Below are 23,992 nucleotides of genomic sequence, written 5' to 3'. Positions count from 1 at the left end.
CAACCAGGACTTCCCATCTCCGCTATATGATTCCCACCCCTCCATAAAGTCCTTGCTTCTCAGGACACACACTAACCGATGACTCATGAGTCCCTTCATAACTTCACTGTCACCATAGGACAACCTGATCCCCAAGGTCAGACTAACTCCTCAAACACAGCCCTTAAAACCATCAAGACTAATCAAAACAGAATAACCATCAAGGTCCATTTGAAAGACTAATTAACTTGGTATTATGTGTGTGTGTGTGTGTGTGTGTGCGAGTGAGTGCACATCTATAGATGCCATGGTATGTGCATGGAGGTCAGAGGAAGATTTGTGGGGAGTGGGTTCTCCCCTCCCCCCAATATATGAGTCTCAGGGATCAAATTCATATCTTCTGGTTCAGCATCAAGTGACCTGACCCACTGAGCCATCTCCTAGGTCCCAGGCCTCAGGGTCTTAATGCTCACAATATGATCCACAGAACAGCAGCACATAGGAGCTTGATGGGGGTCAATATTTTGGACCCTACTTTCCCAGTGCATCAGAACCTGAGACCTTCCAAGATCCGCAGCCGAACTGAGTGCACTTAGAACTGCAACCAGCACTTAGTCCCCATCTCCTGGTCTGCATCCCCTCACAGAGCTTCCTCACCCTCCTCAAAGAGTGGAAGGAAACTTGTGGTTGAAAGTACAAATCTTTACTCTCCTTGTTCCTCAGATACTTTGTAGAGAGGGAGGCTAAATTTCCATTGTCATTAATTTTTTAAGAAAATTACTTTAAAAAATGATTTGATCATATGAAGACTCTAATTAGAAATCAATCCAGCATATATCATATGGCTATAAAGTAGGTCTATAAAAAAAACCAAACCACAGGTGTCAACTCCAGGAGAAGGACATGTTTTACTAGGGCTGGAGTGATGGCCCAGCAGTTAAGTGCATTGGCTGCTCGTGCAGAAGGCCCAGGTTGGATCTCCAGCACCCACATGGCAGCTTACAATCATCTATAACTCCAGTACCCCAGCATCCGATGCCTTCTTCTGACCTACTGACGACCAGGGACACACATGGTGTACAGATATCCATGCAGGCCAGACACACATACACATACAGATGAAAAGAAAACAAATCTTAAGACATGTTTTATAATTTTAAGAAAGTATTTTCAAGGGAATTGCTAACTCAGCCTTTTGTGTTTCCCCAGGAAACCCACAGTGAAACGCAAAAAACTTCTTTGCTTCTCTAGCAGCTTCTGGTTTTCTATGTCAGGGACAGATTCATTGTCACAGGGATTAAAACACAGAATTGGCTTTCTGTTTTTAGTCATTACTTTCTTAGTATAAATCAGCAAACTGAACCTTAATCCTGAAGGCTTAGGGGCCATTCAGAATGAAGTCTAAGCAATTACCAGAGTGTTCAGAACAAAGCTGCCGTGAGGTTCTCTGACGTCCAATTTCATCAGCTTTATAATGGACACGGGGCACAGGACCAGGCATATGGTACGTGTGGTATGGGCCTCAGAGGACGATGAGGGTAAGTAGGACCCAGGACTGGGAAATAGTCTCTGGTAGCTGCTTTGCCCTGATTGAGCAGAACCAGCCATATGTCAAAGGTCTGAAAGGGAAGTCAGACCTGTTGTCTTGCTTAATGCTCGGCAGCTGGATTTCCAGGAGAGGGAGGATTGTGATAGCAGTGGCCCCTGGCAGGAAGGACTCAAGGACAGGCACCTTAGAAGATGGGCTTCCCTACTGTGAAAAGGAGCTGACTTTCAACAAAGTAGCAGGGGCCAAGGTAGGGTTCCACCCACCTGGAAGAATTCTTCCTGCACCAGAGCCACACCTCTGCTAGGAGCCCCTTTGAATCCTGCAGAGAGGACCAACTCTAACTTGGCTCTGAATCTTAGAAACTTTCCTTAATTTCAGTATGGCTATTGTATATCACCATGACTGCTTCCTTCTGAGAACTCAATCCAAGAATACACTTTGGTAAACAGATATTCATGTAAGATTGAATTCGATTTCATAAATATGTACTTGACAAACACAAACAAATACTGGCTATATTATGGAACCATAGATGGATGTATGAAATAATAAAAACGTGTAGGGGAGAAGAACATGGATCAGTTGGTAGAGCTCTTGTCTAACATGCATTCCCAGCCCCATGTAAGCCAGCTGTGGTGCTCACCCTTACAACCACAGTCGCACGGGAGATGGGATAACTGGCAGTTCTGGGCTATCTGTATAGTGAGTGTGAGCACAGCCTGGGCTTTGTGAGATCCTGACTAAAAGGGTAAGAGAAAAACGCCTTGATATCATGAAACTGAACTGTGTTCACCTTCTCCATCTTCTGATTTCTCAGATGGAAAAACAAACTCAGAAGAAGAATGTTGCATGTCCGGGTTCAAGTAACAAGTCTGAGCACCAAACTGTTCTCGTCTTGAAGTATTCCGAGTTCAGGGTGCATGTGTACCTCTAGTGAGGAGCTACAGGGAGTCAGCCCTGGTGGCCCTCAAAGTTGGCAACTTGATTCACATCGTCCTCAAGGAACTCACAGTCCCCAGGGAGGGAGGATCTATTAATTGGCTGCCATTCTTCTTCTTCCTCCTCCTCCTCCTCTCCCTCTCCCCTCTCTCTCTCCCCTCTCCCTCTCCCCTCTCCCTCTCCCTCTCCCTCTCCTTCCTCTTCCTCCTCTTCCTCTTCCTCCTCCTCCTCCTCTTCTTCTTTTTTCTTCTTCTTCTTCCTCCTCCTCTTCTTCCTCCTTCTTCCTCTTCTTCCCCCTCCTCCTTTTCTTCCTCCTCCTCTTCCCCTTCCTTCCTTCCTTCCTTCCTTCCTTCCTTCCTTCCTTCCTTCCTTCCTTCCTTCCTTCCTCCCTCCCTCCCTCCCTCCCTCCCTCCCTCCCTCCCCCCCTCTCTTCCTATGCAAAAGCAAGAGGTTTATTTTCTGGCAAGTTGGGGTCAACACTCAATCAGTCCCTCTAGGGTGAGTGACGAGAAGACTGCCATTCTTCTAACTGACTTGTGGAGGGCCCTGTGTCTTACTAGAGTGCTCTCCAGTGAGAAAAAGGTCTATCAGTTCTAAGGCTGAGCTGTGACTTTTCACCATCCAGGCTTAAACAGGGAGTCTACCGAGACAAGGCTTCTATAAAGGCATCTGACTGCAGAAGAAAGCAGCTGGTGAAGGGGGCCTGGGGAAGTTAAGATGCCACTATCTCAATAGCACACATGTCCACACAAGCACATGCTTCCTATAAAGTTCCCATCTTCCTTCCAAATGTAGAACTGAGTGCCACATCTAACTAATTTTCTTACTTTGTTTAAGACAAAGAAGTCTCTGAGTAGAATTCTGCACAGTGACAACAGTTCTTCTGTCCACAAGGACATTATGATGCTGTGTTACAAGGTTGGGAATAAACCGTCAGACTGGTCCTTCGCAGCCTAGAAATACCAAGTGCAGCGAGGGGTAAAGAGGAACCTAAAGCAATCAGAGTTGCATAAACAGCATTGTCCTCAGCTGAAGGGACAGATGATAGCCATGAGAGCTATGGCTATGTGGTTTTGTTTCGCGTCCTTCCTTCTGTTAAATGACACTATTTCTAACTTTCAGACTTTAACACGGTGACATGAGAAGATGTATGCCTGAAAGGAAGGGCAGTGAGTGGCTCTCAGCTTGTCTATAAATGAGACATAATGAAAATGTGGAGGAAGGAACAGGGAAGAACTAAACAGGGGCCTTAGCTGTTCTATGTTGGCTAAGTATCATGGAATCCATGACTGGGGAACACTGTTCACTTCTGATTCTCTCTCTCGCCACCTCTAGACCTCTTCATGAATTCTTTATATAATGTAATTATCAGAGGATCAATAAATAATAGTACATGAGAGAAATGTGCACACTAAATGTCCATTAAATATGATATGTGAATTAAGCTCATGCAACCAAACATAAATAAGTATTATAGAGATTGACCAGCTATGCATTTCAGCCAAATGCACTCCACAGGATTATCTTAGGCTCTGAGGATGCAGCTGGGAGGCATAGCATCACCCTAGCACATATGAGGTGACCATCATAATTTCCAACATCCCCCCACACTAAGCTAAAATCTCTTTAGTACATGGAGCCTGATCAATTACATCTTCCTTTTACTTTCAGTTACACTTTGTCCCCCAAGAGACATGGCCTGAGAGAACTAGATGACAGCTACAGAATTCCGTTCTGGGGACTCTCTGGAAAGTCAGATAAAGAAGAGATCATTTTGGGGCTGTTCTTGGGCATGTACATGATCACCGTCTCTGAGAACCTTCCCATCATCCTAACCATCAGCTGTAACCTTCATCTCCACACACCCATGTACTTCTTCTTGGCCAACCTCTCCAGTGTTGACATCTGCTTTTCCTCAGTCACTGTCCCCAAGGCTCTGGTGAACCACGTGTTGGGAAGCAAGTCCACCTCTTACGCAGAGTGTATGACCCAGATCTATTTCTTCATCACACTTATCAACATGGATGGCTTCCTCCTGAGTGTGATGGCCTATGACCGTTATGTGGCCATCTATCACCCTCTCCACTACACCATGATGATGAGGCCCAGACTCTGTGTCCTCCGGGTGGCCATATCATGGGTCATCATAAACCTGCGTGCTCTCTTGCATACTCTCCTCATGGTTCGACTCACCTTCTGTTCCCATAATGCAGTGCACCACTTCTTCTGTGACCCCTACCTTATCCTGAAGCTCTCTTGTTCTGACACCTTCATCAATGACATCACAGCCTTCACTGTGGGTGGGCTGATCTCTATCACACTATTTACATGCGTCACTGTTTCCTATGGGTATATTCTCTCCAATGTGCTGAAGTTCCCATCTATTCAGAGAATAAGGAAAGCCCTGTCGACGTGAGGGTCTCACCTCACTGTGGTCTCTCTCCTCTATGGGTGATACTGACCATCTGTTTGCACCCTTCATCCTCCTAGTGAAAAACATGGTGGCCACTGTCATCCTAACAGTGGTCACCCATGGTCAATCCCTTCATCTACTGCCCTAGGAATCCTGACATGAAACAAATCATAAGAAAACTAATAATTACAAGGCTAGTTTTGTCAAGATTCCAGAACTATTAAATTTTAGAACTAAGATCAGAGATGCTCAGTTGGTCTAAGAGGCATGCACTGCCATTTCTCTCCTTAATGCTATGTCATTCTGAGTATTCTTTGAACTGGAGACTGACACATGTTCACAAACTATGAGTGTGTTATTGACTTATTTTGTATGGTGGGGTCAACCTTAACACCACCATATAATCTCTGTCTCTGTCTGTCTCTGTCTCTCTCTCTCCTATCTATGTATCTATTTATGTATCTTTTATCTATCATCTCTCTACTTATCATTTGTCAATATCTATCATCTATTTATATCTATATATCATGTATTTATCTATATCTATCTTCTGTTTATTTATCTATCTCTATCTATCTATCTATCTATCTATCTATCTATCTATCTATCTATCTATCTATCTATCTATCTATCACCTATCTGTACATCATCTACTTGTCTATCTATCTATCTATCACCTATCTGTACATCATCTACTTGTCTGTCTGTCTATCTGTTTGTCTATCTATCTAAGTGAAAGTGAGGCTCAGAAGGGTTGTTCTACTGATAAAGTTTGATTCCCAGATGTATCTTTAAGGGTGAGTTTAGCAGCTGACACTATGATTTGGGACTGTAAATCATGAGTGAAAAATTATATATGCCAGATGTTCATCAGCATTTAATGAAGTTTGAATTCAGCTGCATCTAATCAAACATGATTAAACATTATAAAAACTATTTATTTCAACAAAGCAAACACCATAGAATTGATTAAAGTGAATTAATTTTCAAACAGCAGCAAAGGAAAGTAGCATAAAAATTTTGCTTGAGAGATGTTTACAATAACTGAAGTTCCTACATTTATTAAACCATATTACAATATGGTTGTAATCAAACTACAGAATGGTCAAAGGTTCTGTAGACTAGAAATGAAAAGCTAGACATAGCCGCAGGGGCAGAATGGTGGACCAGAAATTTCCAGAGGCTCATCTCTCATCAAAAGCAGTATCAGAAAACATCATAATTATTTCAGAACTTTGAGTCTAGATTGGCCAGTTGAACAGTCAGGAAGTTCTGTATGAGGCAAAAGTCCACAGCTTTGTGAACTACCAGCATTCCCTACTCATCAGCTCACTGTGTATGTAGGGAGAGCAGCTTCCATTTCAGAGGGACTCATGGAGTGTTTCCTACCAAAATGTGTGTCTGAGTGATTTGGTTGATCTAGCAGAACTCAGAGGGAATGGCAGAAGCATACTTTGATTACAGCCATTTATGCTGTAACGGCTTCTACCAATGGCCTTTTTAGGAGATTTTAGGGGGATACTGTATGAAATAAATCACGATGGCTCATTTTCCGTCTGGGGAATGTAATCCATCAAGAAGTACACTGGACACTTGTCTTCCCTAGCTAACAGCTGGCACCTTTTTACCTGGATGCTTCTCAGTTCATCTCAGAGTTGCAGATAGTACTGAGCCCAGAGATCTGAAAAGGAGGGACTGTCAGGCTTCGGGAAGATGGGGAATCTGGGATGGGGGCTATGCTAGAGGTGGGAACATTGTATCACTCTGAAAACTCCTGATGAGGAGGAATTCAGGGAACAAAGAAGTGTGATTAAGTGTGAGAACCTCTATCATTGTTGTGTGGTGCTTGCAGACAAGAGCCTAGCATAGCAGCCCTCTGAGAAGCTCCACCCAGCAACTGACTGAGATAAATGCAGCTATCCACAGACAAACTTTGAACGGAGGTCGGAACCCTCATGGAAGAGTTAGAGGAAGGCTTTAAGTCCCTCTGGGAGATGGCAACCCCACAGGAAGACCAACAGTGCCAACTAATGTGGACTCCAGGGAACTCCTAGGGACTGACCTAATACTGTAGACACTTGATGCACCAGGGATGGAAGATACTGGGTGGGAGGGGTGTTACTTTCTCAGAGTCGAAAGGGAGGGGACAGCATTTGAGATGTAAATTTTAAAAGAATGTGAGAACCACTGTTTTGCACTAAATAGGCACGCCAGGTGTTTTAGTTTTAGTTTTAGATTTTGTTTTTGTTTTTTGTTTGTTTGTTTGTTTGTTTGTGTTGCCTTTTCTCTAAGCTGACATGTGACTCTTTGAGGTAAAGACCTAAAGTGTTTGTCTTACTGCTCTGACTCTTCTCCAGTGCTCTCAAGATGGAGCGAGGATCAGGGTTTCTAACACTTGAACCCTTCCAATGCCTTTTCTTCTTCTCTTTTGCTCAGGCATTTAAAGAGACGCCAGTCAAGTCACTGCTCAACCAGAGACATAGGAATCAGAAACCTCAGGGAATTTCAAATAGCTAAGAACACCAAGTTAGAAAAATATTTCACATAAGTATAACCTAGTCAGCTCTGCCATGCTCAGACAACTAAAATTAAGAATGACTGTCAGGAATAATACAGTGTGTAACTGAATCCTAGAGACATTTGAAAGGAAATTAGATTTTATTTTTTGAAACAGTGCATCATGTAGCCCAGGCTGCCCTGGAACTTGCATTGTAGCCAGGATGTCCCTGAACTTCTGATCCTTCCACCTCTGCCTCTCCAGTGTTGAGGTTACAGGGGAGCTCCATCTGGTTTTTGTGACTCTGTGCATCAGACCCAGGGCATGCACAAAGGCAAGCACTCAGAAAGCTAGGAGTATTATTCCCATCTCTACTATGATCAGTTTGACAAATTGGGTGAAAAGGGAAAATTCCAGGAAAAAGGAAAAACTTCAGCAAAAAGTGTCCAATTAAATAAAAATAAACTCTTAGTCACTCAGTTAATGAAATTTTCATTTTATATCTTCTAAAATCAAAACCTGTTGTAATTCTGTTGGTGTTAATATTGTTATTTCATAAACTCAGAAAATGCAGTAGCACAAAACTTTCCTATACATATATGAAGTCAGTATAACATATATACATACATGAAGTCAGTATAACATATATACATACATGAAGTCAGTATAACATATATACACATATGAAGTCAGTATAGCATATATATATGTCCTAGTCTCCGCAGTCTCAGGCCCGCGGAGACACGAACGACACAGACACCAAGTCGGGTTCACGCAGCAAATTTACTTCGGGCTTTTCCTTTTATAGCTCTCTTCCCCAGCAGCTTCTTCTTAGGGCAAGGGCTAAACTACTCCTATTCTACTTCTCTTACTCTACTTCTACTCACAGCAAGGGCTAAACTACTCTTATTCTATTTCTGGCTTCTACCTAGGGCAAGGGCTAAACAACCACAACTCACTACTTGCACGGGCTCACCTCCTTCTAGCTCCACCCCACCTCATCCAATCAAAATTCACACACACACAAGCTCCAGTCACTAGCTTAGGTCGTTCACAGATAGGCTTAGGTCGTTCACGAGGAACTGTCCAACCTGGCAGGCAGCCCACGCATGCAGCCTCACTGCGCATGCTCGGGCAAGGCAGTAAACAAGTGGGTTTCATGGGGCCTGCCGCCACACCCGCTTCCCGCATATAAACATATATGAAGTCAGGATAACATATATACATATATGAAGTCAGTATAACATATATACATATATGAAGTCAGCATAATATTAGTACTGAAATTTTAAATGTTACAAGAAATCAAACTACACAACCACCAGTATCATCAGCATTAATATGGACTAAAGAAAGCAAAAATGGAGCCTGTATCAGGGTCTCCATCATTAGAGGAACTGGTCAATTGCCAAAGCTACAGCTGTAATAGATGCTATTATAACCATAGGCATTGGTACAGGAAAAGATAGTAACAAGAGAACATTAATAATAATAGAAATACCCAATACACTCCAAATCAAAAGACTCTTTGACCTAACAAAGAGCCTTTATCAAACACATAGAGCTGGAGCTAGGAATGTAGCTCAAGGGTGGGGAACTTGCCTAGCACACCTAAGGCTCTAGGTTCGATTCCCAGCACTGCAAAAGAAAAGACAACAGCCCATCTAAACAACAGCAACAAAATACAGGAATAAACTTAACTAAGATGAATACTAAATGTTTCTCTCTGCATAAATGTGCCTCCAAGGGAAGGTAATGTCCTACACAACACTGGTAGAAATACTAGCCAGTGCAATAAGGCAAGAGAAGATAAAAAGAAAGAAATATTAAAGTTCATCTTGTCTGTAGACAAAGTGACTTCCTGTCACACATTTTTTTTTTTAATTTCACAAAGAAAGAAAGAAACTTTACCAAATATCTAGTTCTGTAGTTAGGAAGGTGTCCTGGTTCAGTTTCTGTTGCTGTGATAAACACAATGGACAAAAGAAATTTGGATATGAAAACATATGTTTCATCTCGTAGGTCAGACTCCATCATCAGAGGAAGCTAAAAATCAGAAAAGGAAGCAGTGGCCACAGAGATCCTCCATCTGCCTAGGACTGGTGTTGCCCGCAGTCCCTAAATCTATAAGAAATTGGGAAAATGTCATACCAACATGCTCACAGCTCTTTCTGATCTAGGCAATTCTTCTGTTGAGTTTTCTTCGTCCCAGGTGACTCTGAGATGTGTCAAGTGACAGCTGAAGCCAACTATTCCAGAGGGTGGCAGGATATAAGTCAAAACTCAAAATTCATCATTTTGCTATACAGCAATGGTGAATAAGTGAAAATTCGCAGTTTCTTTTTTTTTTTTTTTAAAGATTTATTTTATTTTATGAGTACACTGTAGCTGTCTTCAGACACACCAGAAGAGGGCATCCGAGTCCATTACAGATGGTTGTGAGTCACCGTGTGGTTGCTGGGAATTGAACTTAGGACCTCTGGAAGAGCAGTCAGTGCTCTTAACTGTTGAGCCATCTCTCCAGCCCCAATTCCCAGTTTCTTAAGTGACTTTAAAGTAGTATAAAATCACTTGAGCTGGTGTAGTGGCACACGCCTTTAATCTGCACTTGAGAAGCAGAACCAGGAGAAACTCTGGAATTCAGGCCAGCCTGGTCTACATAGCAAGTTCTGGGCAAGCCAAGTCTAAACAGTGATACCCTGCCTCAAAAAATTAAAATATGAAATCGAAGTTAATAAATGTAAAGCCTATATCCTGAAAACAAACAAATGAAAAGGAAATCTGAAAAATGGAAAAAAAAAGAAAAATCTTGGAAAACCCCTTATGTACAGGAAACCATTGGCTTATCTGCAGGTTGGCTTATCTGCAGGAAACTATTGGCTTATCTGCAGGAAACCATTGGCTTATCTGCAGGAAACCATTGGCCTATCTATAGGAAACCATTGGTTCAGAAAACAACACATGGGTTTTCCATGAGCCAAATTGCTGTATTACACAGAAGAATTTATTTCCCAAGAGACCGACAAACAGCTGTTAACCTTTTCTGTGGGAAATGAACTAAAGTTGCACAACTTGGAAAAGAACAGGGTTGGGGATTGCTATCACTAGATCTCACGATTCATTAGAAAATCACAGAAGGTTAGCAGAGGCATAGACATGTGGATCATGGGACATGTTGAGTTCGTCTGTATGTCCACACACATGTGACCAAGTAGATGTGAGACAAAGTCTCCCAATCAAGCCAATGGGAGAGTATAATCTTTCAACAAATATCCATGATAATCAATTGACCATATTAAAAAAACTCAACACAGCTTAGCTTCGAATTAAATTAAAAAAATTAACTCTAGAATAGTTATTTAAAAAGTTAAAATGATATATTTCTAGGAGAAACAAATAGCAATAAATTTCTGTGATATTGTGTTAGGCAAAGTTTTTGTAGCAACAGCAACAAAAGCATGACTCAAAAACACTTTTAAAAATTAATAGTCACAATTTAGTATAATTCAAAATGTATCCTCTTCAAATATTTCCTAAAGGAAATAGAGGGCTATGGGGGAAGAGAGAAGGGTCTAGCCACAGTATGAAGGGAAGAACAAGGGGGGATAGTAGGGGAAGAACACACACACACACACACACACACACACACACACACACACACACAGGATGTCATGTTTCCTCTTGTGTGGATATAGATTCAAATATATGTGTGTATGTATGTATGTATGTGTGTGTGTGTGTGTATGACCTGTGTACATGTGTATGAACATATATGTATAACCTAAGAGGAGATGAAGACAAATTGAGGGAGAAGAAATCAGCAAGGAGGTAAGATGGAGACACAGGGGATCATATGTGAGGTGAACATGAGCAAAATGCAGTGATATGTATTCTATCATATATATACATATGTGATATATACACATACATATGCATATATGATATATACATAACACACATATATACATATACCACACACATATATACATACACACATTATATATGTACACACACATACATATATGAAAATATCAGAATGAAATCCATTATTTCACTAAAACTAATACATTAATAAAGCAAACAATTGAAAACACTCAAGGGAAAAAGTGGAAAGAGCCTCTACAGGCCCGTTTCCTGAGTCCAGGAAGGAACTGTACACAGTGAGCTCCAGCGCGTGCCTTTAATGAGGACTGCTGAGGACTCAGCCCGAGGGGCGCTCTGACTTGGCAGTGATCTTTATGAAAAGCTGGATCTCAAGGGACGGAGGCGCTGCTTATTAGTTTCCAATCACTTAAACTTGACCAGAGGGAGCCATGTGTTTCCCCAGTGAGGGAGACACCTTTGGTTTTTCAACCCCAACTGTGACTTTGTGTCCTCCAGCTTCAAGCACAGAGGCAGGAGGGATGGAGACTCGGTAAAGGCTGGGACAGCAGCATAGAAGAGCAGGTGAGAGGGCCCAGCAAGCAATGAGGGAGGGGCACCTTCACCCCCGATAGAAGATGGATTCACATGGATGCAAACGTATGAAACGATATGGAGAAAAAACAAAGTGAGGCCTACCCAGTTCCCCTGCATCGGACCAAGCTCAAGGGAGAAAAGGCCTGTTCTCCCTCATATATGCAAGGTCTCTTCTGTCAGGGTGCCCTGTCTGCTGAGAGTACAGCAAAGACACATCCAGGGTGAAAACAGAAAAGTACAAACTGCTAAACAGCCCACGGCTATCAGCAGGCAGGGCTAGGAGCTCAGAGGCAAGAGCCCACTTCACTATACCTTTGCTTGGATATCTCGGGCACACAAAGCAGCCTTGTTCACCCTTTAATCTCCATGTTTGTGTCCACTGTTTGCCCCGATCATCCTCTTTACTGTCAATTATACAACACAGTGTCTCCAAGGCAGGCCACTTAGATATTCTGCCCAGCCCCACAGAGGGGTCTTGGTTTGAACCTGAGCCCACAGATTAAGCAGCCTTAATTTTACGGTCCAGGATCACAAACACTGGTGCAGATGTGCTTGGTGTCTCAGATAGTTATACACTTGCTCAGCTCATGAGAAATAATGGATGAGAGCAGAGTCAATGTACGGAAGTCAGAGAAACTGAAATCACCATTTAATGGAGTACTAGAAACACCATCTCCCAGTGAAGAGGCTGTGGGGTGGAGATGGTGCAGAATTCTAGTGCAGAGGATGCCCAAAGTACACCCAAGCATTAAGAAGACTTAGGTACATGGCGTGCTGTACTGTGTGACTTCCTTTGGAGGCTCAACTTGCTAGGGGTTTAAACCATGGAATGATTTTATTGTCCAGCAACTCAGCCTCATAGAGCCAATCATTCTAGAGGCAGTGTAACAACAGCATTCAGCCTAGTGACAGTTCCACGTGATATTTCAAATACTAGACTCCTCCCCTGAAATCCTACTACCTCTCTCTATCTCTGACCCCACTATGGGATCTGTCCAGAAGAACAGATACTAATGTATATCAGACATGTAGTCTCCCATGTGTCTTGATATCACCTGTCTCTCGCTCATTCCTCAAATTCTCTTTAAAAATACTCTTACAATGTTTGTGTGCACATGCCAAGGTACACAAGTGGAGGTCAGAGAAGAACACGCTGGAGTTGGCTCTCTCCTTCCATCCCATGGGTCCTCTGATTGAACTCAGCTCACTGAGTTGCCTTGTTGATGACAGGCACTCATACCCTCCGAGCCTTTTTCCTGGCCCCAATCCCTCACATTCTAAGGTGCATGTTAGCCACATTCCACTGGGAACATTTTCCAATTTTAAAAAGATACTTCCCACCTCATCTCAGATCTGGGTCTTAATCCTGTGCTGATGATTTCAAATCTCAGCATTTTGGTAATTTCCCTGGTGGAGCTCACACCACGGGTGGATTCATTACCCCCAAAGTGTCTACACACTAACCAGGCTTCTCAAAATGTTGATGTCAGGCACACCAGTGTACCCTGTGTCCCAGCAGGCAGGGCAGTATCACACACATCATCTCTTCTGTTTTCCTTTCCCCAGGATTTTGGTCACTGAGAGACCAGCTCTCCTCTCTTTGTGTTTAAGCACCCTGGATCTTAGACACAGCAGTCAAAGACTTCCCTCAGCCCTTTCCGGCTGTGCTGGTTTCTCAGTCCTGGAGTTTAGGTTTAGATAGTCTGCATTTGCTCCTTTTCTGTCTGTAAATTTCTTTCTTCCAGTAGAAAGACAATCCAGCTGCTTCAGGTGTCTGCTCTTCTGCCTGAAAGAAAGGGAAGAAAGCCTCTTACCCAGCTCACTGCATCCCTGCAGCCGAGGCATGACAATGTAAGGGCAGGTAAGATGCTGAGCAAAACTGTCAGTCTGGTCTCTTCACTGTAAAGGTTTCAGCTTCCAAGAAAATTAGAACAGTTGTGGGTAAAATCTTCAGGATTCTAGAGTAGCATCAGATAAAGGATTTACTTCTTGGTTAAAATTTCAATAAATGTTAGCTACTCACAGTACAGTGTGAAAAAACAACAACATTTGGATAAATCACCGACCTCATTGCCTCCAGCTTCTGTTGTTTCACCTATAACGTGAGATATGATAACACAGTTATTAGACCAAGGGAAGTTTTGCATAGGAAAGGACTTATATATGCAAACGGGAGTGAGGAAGAACACGGTCACTGCAATCAAAGCGAAGTTAACCAGACTCTTCTGTAAATGTTCCGTTAGACTACTCGGGTTTAGTAAATTCAAAACTAACAGCTAAGCTCTTCCAAATTATATTGATGATTTTGGCCTACGTGTTGACATCCAATCATACCTCGCAATGGAACTTTCTCCCCTACAGATATGGTCAGAGAGAACCAGTCAACAGCCATAGAATTCCTCCTTCTGGGACTTGCTGGGCAGTCAAAGGAGGAAGAGGTCATCTTCGGAATGTTCTTGTGGATGTACTTGGTCACCGTTTGTGGGAACTTTCTCATCATCCTGGCCATCAGCTGTGACCCTCATCTCCACACACCCATGTACTTCTTCTTGGCCAACCTCTCCAGTGTTGACATCTGTTTTTCTTCAGTCACTGTCCCCAAGGCTCTGGTAAACCACGTGTTGGGAAGCAAGTCCATCTCTTATGCAGAGTGTATGACCCAGATCTATTTCTTTATCACATTCATCAACATGGATGGCTTCCTCCTGAGTGTGATGGCCTATGACCGCTATGTGGCCATCTGTCACCCTCTCCACTACACCATGATGATGAGGCCCAGACTCTGTGTCCTCCTGGTGGCCATATCATGGGCCATCACAAACCTGCATGCTCTCTTGCATACTCTCCTCATGGTTCGACTCACTTTCTGTTCCCATAATGCAGTGCGCCACTTCTTCTGTGACCCCTACCCTATCCTGAAGCTCTCTTGTTCTGACACCTTCATCAATGACATCACAGCCTTCACTGTGGGTGGGCTGACCTCTATCACACCATTCACATGCATCACTGTTTCCTATGGGTATATTCTCTCCAATGTGCTGAAGTTCCCATCTATTCAGGGAATAAGGAAAGCCCTGTCTACTTGTGGGTCTCACCTCACTGTGGTCTCTCTCTTCTATGGGGCGATCCTGGGGGTCTACATGCATCCTTCGTCTACATATTCAGTACAGGACACGGTGGCCACTGCCTTTTTCACAGTAGTGACACCCATGGTCAATCCCTTCATCTATAGCCTGAGGAATCGTGATGTCAAAGGAGCCCTTAAGAAACTCATGTGTAGGAGACTCACTTCTTCAAGATTCTACAACTAGACAGTTTTAGGACAGAGAAGACTGACAATGAAGCAACTGAGTCTGAGGTGAGTATAATCTTCATGATTGTATTTCTTACTCATGTTGCCATCTTTAAGTGCCACAATGCTGAATGCTCATAACTATAAAATCATGAATTTATTGTCTCTGTGTGGAACAAGTTGTGTGACCTTATTTTAGAGATAAACACAAATCTGGGGCTTAGGTGAGCATGTTTGCTAACTTCATGTGACACCTCATTGTGCTTTGCATGGTTGTGCCTAGCAGTATTAGAAGATGCTAGTAGATGCAAGAACTTGAGACTGCATATTCCATCCAAGGGTCCCATGCAATACGGAAGCTTGCAAGTGATCTTTCCTGCATAGTGTTGAATAAAATATACTACAATATTTATTGAATAATTGTAATATGTTAAAGAGTATCTCTGCATCAAATTTGTTTTGAGGCAGGGTCTCACTATATAACTCTGGCTACCCTCGAACTTGCTATGTAGATGAGGCTGGTCTCGAACTCCAAGATATCCACCTGCTTCTGCTTTCTGAGTAGTAGGACTTAAGGTGTGTTCCACCATTCCTGGCTTATCTTTGCATCATCCTATTTAAAGCTCACATCCTTGTGATATCATGCTGCACACATTTCCTGTCTACAGCTCAAGGATATTGAAAAACAAAGAAATTGACCTGTTTAGGTCTATAGAATCACTAATGACACTTAGAAGCAGCCAAGACCTTATTGAAATAGAAACACAAAAACTACCAAACGCTGGGAAGAATGAAGGAATTAGAAAGATGAAAGTGTTGGATTTTATCCCAGACACCAGCTTGGGGTGAAAACATACACGGTGGTCATTTCTGTACGATCCTCAACTATTGAACGGTGTGCTGTTAGGGACCAGTTCTGGCCCCTTTTCTGATTCTTTGGTGAGCGGCATAACAAGCCAATCATGGAGGTAGAGGTCTGAAAATTGTCCCAGAACATTCTCTAGGTCCACGAATAGCCTCGAAGCTGGCACTTAAATGGTTGTGAAGGAGACTGTGTATGGTTCCTATTTTAATCACCTCAAAAGTTACTCAAGAAATGAATACCTTTTTGTATGTTTCTGTGCAGCGTGCCAGGCACAGAGTGTGACTTTAATGTGTAATCACCGTGATCACAGGTTTTGTGGCATTCACTCAGATGTATCCATCAACATGCAGGGTGTCAGCATGGAGCTCTGAAAAAGGCACTTGAATTTGGGGCTCCTCTACATTCACTTATCAATAGCTTCCACCAAGAGGGGCTTTTGTTTCTGCTGCCAGGACACCATTTGGACTTGGCTCTTTAGGAGCCTCATGGAGCTCCCAGGGAACAACTTTTACACCAGCTCGTGAGTGCCAAGGTCAAGGCTGACCCCTCACATTTCCCTCTGCAATTCATACAACACAAACATGGGAAGACCCAGGTGTGGTAGGCCAGCCACGTGACTCCAACACATAGGACACTGAGGCAGGAAGATGCAAGTTCAATACCAGTCTGAGCTTTAAGGCTCCAGTTTTTACCTTCAGTACTGGGAGGGAAAGAAGCTGTAATAAATAAAAGACCAGCAAAAATATCTATCAGGAACATGAATATTCATATTAAATTATCACAAAAATGGACATTTATAATCTATGTTCATATACTACATTATATATGTATATATGTGTATATATGTATGTGTATATACATAACATTTTACAACAAATTCAGTGAGTATGCAAAAATTTCAGTTGATTTGAATAGAAAAGTTTAAAATTAGATCCAGGCACAAAATTGTGGGTTGGAAATCACTAAGGGTCAATCTCCTGCCCACCACAAATGGTAAAGCAGAAATCTCACACTATTTCAGAACTCCATATCCTGCTCAACAATGACCAAACCCAGCATCACTTCATGAGAAATGGCCATAGTTCTTTGGTAAGAGGTTGGTAGGCATGAACTACCCACCGTTCTCCATTGCTCAGCCCACATGTGTTTGTAGGGATAGCAGTCCACATACCTAGAAGGGCTGGTTGGTGTCTTACCAAAACCTGGGCTCAATGCTTTGTTTGGCCTGGCAGATCCCTGAGGCAAGGATGTATGTAACTACCTTGCCTCTCACATAGGGTGCAGAGACTCCCCTCCCTGAATAGCATTCATTACAAGATTTAAAGAAACAGCAACATTTTCCTACATTTCTCCCTACGTGTAACCAGTGCTATGTCTGTCCACTAGCTAACTGCAGAGAAGGTGAAAAACTCCTTCATGAACTACATATAATTAAGGCTTCCATGCACACATGCACACATGAACACATAGACATCAATGTTACGCACAGAAGCCAATTATTGATGGTCACCAATCAATAAACTACTTTGAAAAATTGACATGTGGACAGGTCCACTCTAACACAAGCAGAAATATCAATGACCCCCACAATTCCAGAGGCTTAGCCTACTACCACTAACATAACATAGTACTCAGACATAGATCTGTTTTTGAGACAGGGTCTCACTATGTAGACCAGACTAGCCTGGAACTCACAGAACTCTTCTTGCTTTTGCCTCCCAAGTACTGGGATTTAAAGGTATGTGCCACCATGACTGGAAGAAATATATCTTTAATAAAAATTATATTTTAATAAATCTTAAGTTAGCTTTATTACAAGTCAGTTGTTATAATTTCAAGATAGCCACCAATAAAGTAGCCTAAAAATAAACAGAGCAAGAGAGGAAGAGAGGCGAGCTGGCAATGTGACATTGGTGAAAGGTATGATGAAAAATCTATAGAATAAATACCCAGTGGCACAAGAAAACAGTTTTTATAAGTAACCACACTCAGTGCATGTGTATTAAACGCTCAGACTAAAAGGCAGCAGTTCGGCTACTGGGTATAGGATTCACCTGGTCCCCTAACAGGGCTGCCTTGTCTGGCCTCAGTGGGAGAGGATGTGCCTAGTCCTTCAGAAGCTTGATGTGCTAGGGTGGGAAGATGCCCAGGGGGACCCACTCTCTCAGAGGAGAAGGGGAAGGGTGGGAGAGGGACTGGGTGAGGAGGGTATGGGGGCAGGGGCAGTGATCAGGATGTAAAGTGAATAAATAAAGAAATTAATGGAAAAATATGATTCATTTGAATATGTATACACAGTTTGAGGGGCTCTTTAAAAATATGGATCTAGAGTAATTTTAAAAGGTTTATCATTAAAAACAACTTTAAAAACTGGATAAAGTATCTGGTGAAACTCTATCAGTGATTGGAAGTTAAAGACAGAATCACATATGTCAAACAAAGCAAATTTACAAAAAAAAGTGATGTGGCTGTGTTAAGACAAAAATGTATTTCCCAGCATAAAAAAGAAGTTTGTGTTCACAAGAAAGACAGTACAATTTAAAAATACAGGTACACTCAAAGTTTAAGCTCAACATGCATGTGAAAGAAAAACTAGCCGAAATAAAATTCTCCTAGGAATTGAACACATAAACTAGAAAGTCAGCAAGGGTAGGAAAGAACTGAGCACACTATTAGCCAGTTTGACATCACTTGACATTAAACTACATTGTACTTTCAAGTGGACACAGGTCACTTGACATTACAAGCTTGGGGCAAGGGAGATGGTTCAATGGGTAAGATGGTTCAGATGATTCTGTGGGCTTGAGGACCTGAGATGGAGTCTTCATAACCCTGGCACCCACATGAAAAGCCAAACAAGGCTGTGCATGCCTATAGCCCTGGCACTGAGAGATGGCTGCAGGTGGATGCCAAGAGCTTGCTGGCCAGCCAGCCTCCCTGAAACAGCAAGCTCCTATTTGGAGAAAAACCTTGTCTCAAGGCAATAAAATGGCGATGGATAGTGGAAGGCACCAGACATCCTGCTATTGTTAATGGTGGCCGTAGGTGCCACAGCAGAGAGAGAAGCTCATCAAGATGCTAAATCTTCATTTTCTTTTCTTTTCTTTTAAAATTAATTTATTTTTCTACATGCCATATTCCATTCCCCACCCCCATCCCACACCTCCTCCCCACCCCCTTTCTCCACGTGGATGCCCCCACCCCACCCCACCTGACCTCTAAACTCCCTGGGGCCTCCAGTATCTTGAGGGTTAGGTGCTTCATCTCTGAATGAACACAGACCTGGAATTCCTCTACTATATGTGTGTTGGGGGCCTCATATCAGCTGGTGTATGCTGCCTGTTTGGTGGTCCAGTGTATTCGAAATCTCTGGGGTCCAGATTAATTGAGACTGCTGGTCCTCCCACAGGATCACACTTCTCAGCTTCTTTCAGCCTTCCCTAATTCAACAACAGGGGTCAGCTGCTTCTGTCCATTGATTGGATGCAAATATCTACATCTGACTCTTTCAGCTGATTGTTGGGTCTTTTGGAGGGCAGTCATGATAGGTTTCTTTTTGTGAGTGCTCCTTAGCCTCAGTACTAGTGTCAGGTCTTGGGACCTCCCCTTGAGCTAGATTCCACTTTGGGCCTGTTGCCAGACCTTCTTTTCCTCAGGCTCCATTCCAATTCCATCTCTGTAATTCTTTCAGACAGGAACAATTATGGGTCAGAGATGTGACTATGGAATGGCAACCCCATCCCTCACTTGATGCTCTGTCTTCCTGCTAGAGGTGAGCTCTATAACTTCCCTCTCCCTACTGTCGGGTAGAATCTAGAAACAACCTAGATGTCCCACTACAGAAGAATGAATACGGAAAATGTGGTTCATTTACACAATGGAATACTACTCAGCTATTAAGAACGAGGACATCCTAAGTTTTGCAGGCAAGTGGATGGAACTAGAAAATATCATCCTGAGTGAGATTCTCAGACCCAAAAGGACGTGCATGGTATATACTCACTAATAAGTGGATATTAGCAAAAGAAAAAGAAAAGAGAGAAAGAAAGAAAGAAAGAAAGAAAAGAAAGGAAGAAAAAAAGGGACGGAATACCCAAGATACAGTCCACAGAACTCAAAAAGGTCAACAAACTGAAGTTCCCAAGTGAGGATGCCTCAGTCCCACAAGTGGGGAGGGAGGGAGGGACCTGGGAAGGAAAGTAATGGGGAAGGTTAGTGGGGGAAGAGGGGAACCTGATCTGGTATTGGTGAGGGAAAAGGACTGGAGCTCTGAGGGCCAGCAGAAAGAATGGAAACAGGTAACCTCAGGAAATAGGAGGCTGGGGTAACCCTCCAGAATGCACCAGAGACCTGGGACGTAAGAGACTCTCAGGAATCAAAGGGAAGGACCTTAGAGAAACCTTCATTTTCTGAAAGATCAGATGGGTTCATGTTTCTTGGAAAAGACTCACCCCAACTAGCTCACTCTAGTTACTTTTACTCAGGCATTATTAACTGAAAAAGTTGCCAACTACCAAAGTTATCTTGTCCTTGCTGCCCCTGAGAGCATACCACCCACACAGATCTCAGTCCCTTTTGACCGCAGCTAGCCATAATCAAAAGTCAGAACTCCTGGTCTGCCAGGAGGGTCTTAGGACCAAGGTTTGTGCAGCTGCAAGCTCTCACGTAGCACCAAGTGCAGACTTTCCAGGGAGACAACATTTCTTCAAGATTCGGTCAGTCTCAAAACAATTTCTCATCTTCCGGTCTGACCAGCACCGGGGTAGCTAGGGCGCAGGGTCGGCTGACACCCGCCAGCTACCCATGACACCCGCCACAGGATCTTGAGACTTCTGGTGAGTGGAACACAGCTTCTGCTCCAGTCCAATCGCGCGGGAACTGAGACTGCTTTGGTTGGGGAGGCAGAAAACCGGCCTGAGTAGGGCCACAAGCCTCTTCCGGTCTGACCATCACCGGGGTAGCTAGGGCGCAGGGTCGGCTGACACTCGCCAGCTACCCACGACACCCGCCACAGGATCTTAAGACTTCTGGTGAGTGGAACACAGCGTCTGCTCCAATCTTTTTTTTTTTTTTTTTTTTTGGTTTTTCGAGACAGGGTTTCTCTGTGTAGCCCTGGCTGTCCTGGAACTCACTTTGTAGACCAGGCTGGCCTCGAACTCAGAAATCCGCCTGCCTCTGCCTCCCGAGTGCTGGGATTAAAGGTGTGCGCCACCACGCCCGGCTGCTCCAATCTTTAAACAGTGACAACAATAACAACTAACCCCAGAGATTACCAGATGGCGAAAGGTAAACGTAATAATCTTACTAACAGAAACCAAGACCACTCACCATCATCAGAACCCAGCACTCCCACTTCGCCCAGTCCAGGGCACCCCAACACACCGGAGAAGCTAGACCCGGATCTAAAAGCATATCTCATGATGATGGTAGAAGACATCAAGAAGGACTTTAATAACACACTTAAAGAAATACAGGAGAACACTGCTAAACAGGTAGAAGACATTAAAGAGGAAGCACAAAAATCCCTTAAAGAATTGCAGGAGAACACTGCTAAACAGGTAGAAGACATTAAAGAGGAAGCACAAAAATCCCTTAAAGAATTGCAGGAGAACACTGCTAAACAGGTAGAAGACATTAAAGAGGAAGCACAAAAATCCCTTAAAGAATTGCAGGAAAACCAGACCAAACAGGTGATGGAATTGAATAAAACCATCCAAGACCTAAAAAGGGAAGTAGAGACAATGAAGAAAACCCAAATTGAGGCAACGCTGGAGATAGAAACCCTAGGAAAGAAATCTGGAACCATAGATGCAAGCATCAGCAACAGAATACAAGAGATGGAAGAGAGAATCTCAGGTGCAGAAGACTCCATAGAGAACATCGGCACGACAATCAAAGAAAATACAAAATCCAAAAAGATCCTAACTCAAAACATCCAGGAAATCCAGGACAAAATGAGAAGACCAAACCTATGGATAATAGGAGTAGATGAGAATGAAGAATTTCAACTCAAAGGACCAGCAAATATCTTCAACAAAATTATAGAAGAAAACTTCCCAAACCTAAAGAAAGAGATGCCCATGAACATACAAGAAGCTTACAGAACTCCAAATAGACTGGACCAGAAAAGAAATTCCTTCCGACACATAATAATCAGAACAGCAAATGCACTAAATAAAGATAGAATACTAAAAGCAGTAAGGGAAAAAGGTCAAGTAACATATAAAGGCAAGCCTATCAGAATTACACCGGATTTTTCACCAGAGACTATGAAAGCCAGAAGGGCCTGGACAGAAGTTATACAAAAACTAAGAGAACACAATTTCCAGCCCAGGCTACTATACCCAGCCAAACTCTCAATTACCATAGATGGAGAAACCAAAGTATTCCACGACAAAACCAAATTCACACATTATCTTTCCACGAATCCAGCCCTTCAAAGGATAATAACAAAAAAAAAAAAAAAAAAAAACAACAATACAAGGACGGAAACCACGTCCTAGAAAAAGCAAGAAGGTAATCCCTCAACAAACCTAAAAGAAGACAGCCACAAGAACAGAACACCAACTCTAACAACAAAAATAAAAGGAAGCAACAATTACTTCTCCCTAATATCTCTTAATATCAATGGACTCAACTCCCCAATAAAAAGACATAGACTAACAGACTGGCTACAGAAACAGGACCCAACATTTTGCTGCTTACAGGAAACTCATCTCAGAGAAAAAGATAGACACTACCTCAGAATGAAAGGCTGGAAAACAATTTTCCAAGCAAATGGTAGGAAGAAACAAGCTGGAGTAGCCATTCTAATATCTGATAAGATTGACTTCCAACCCAAAGTCATCAAAAAAGACAAGGAAGGGCACTTCATTCTCATCAAAGGTAAAATCCTCCAAGAGGAACTATCAATTCTGAATATCTATGCTCCAAATACAAGGGCAGCTACATTCATTAAAGATACTTTAGTAAAGCTCAAAGCACACATTGCACCTCACACAATAATAGTGGGAGACTTCAACACACCACTTTCACCAATGGACAGATCATGGAAGCAGAAACTAAACAGGGACACAGAGAAACTAACAGAGGTTATGAAACAAATGGATCTGACAGGTATCTACAGAACATTTTATCCTAAAACAAAAGGATATACCTTCTTCTCAGCACCTCACGGTACCTTCTCCAAAATTGACCACATAATTGGTCACAAAACAAGCCTCAACATATACAAAAATATTGAAATTGTCCCATGCATTCTATCAGATCACCATGGACTAAGACTGATCTTCAATAACAAAATAAATAATAGAAAGCCAACACACACGTGGAAACTAAACAACACTCTTCTCAATGATACCTTGGTCAAGGAAGGAATAAAGAAAGAAATTAAGGACTTTCTGGAGTTTAATGAAAATGAAGCCACAACATACCCAAACTTATGGGACACATTGAAAGCATTTCTAAGAGGAAAACTCATAGCTCTGAGTGCCTCCAAAAAGAAACTAGAGAGAGCACACATTAGCAGCTTGACAACACACCTAAAAGCTCTAGAACGAAAGGAAGCAAATTCACCCAAGAGGAGTAGACGGCAAGAAATAATCAAACTCAGGGGTAAAATCAACCAAGTGGAAACAAGAAGAACAATTCAAAGAATCAACCAATCGAGGAGCTGGTTCTTTGAGAAAATCAACAAGATAGATAAACCCTTGGCCAGACTCACTATAGGGCATAGGGAAAGTATTCTAATTAACAAAATCAGAAATGAAAAGGGAGACATAACAATAGACCCTGAAGAAATCCAAAACACCATCAGATCCTTCTACAAAAGGCTATACTCAACAAAACTGGAGAACCTGGATGAAATGGACAAGTTTCTAGACAGATACCAGGTACGAAAGTTAAATCAAGATCAGGTTATTGATCTAAACAGTCCCATATCCCCTAAAGAAATAGAAGCAGTCATTAATAGTCTCCCAACCAAAAAAACCCCAGGACCA

General features: G+C 42.6%; 1 protein-coding gene and 1 pseudogene across 1 annotated transcript; both read left to right on the top strand.

The window, feature by feature from the left end:
• Nucleotides 1-1,511: 1,511 nt before the first annotated feature.
• LOC110304478 (olfactory receptor 1f45-like) lies at nt 1,512-5,104 on the top strand (annotated as a pseudogene).
• A 9,094-nt stretch (nt 5,105-14,198) lies between these two features.
• Nucleotides 14,199-15,146, top strand: LOC110305815 (olfactory receptor 1f45-like). The gene has a single exon (XM_021177942.1). The coding sequence runs from the start codon at nt 14,199-14,201 to the stop codon at nt 15,144-15,146; it is 948 nt and encodes a 315-aa protein (XP_021033601.1).
• Nucleotides 15,147-23,992: the final 8,846 nt, after the last annotated feature.

This window comes from Mus caroli, unplaced genomic scaffold (genome assembly GCF_978045245.1).
Source record: "Mus caroli unplaced genomic scaffold, Mus_caroli_1 scaffold_13, whole genome shotgun sequence".
Lineage (NCBI taxonomy): Eukaryota > Metazoa > Chordata > Mammalia > Rodentia > Muridae > Mus > Mus caroli.
The sequence above is the reverse complement of the archived record's forward strand: the minus strand, read 5'-3'. Positions and strand labels throughout refer to the sequence as shown.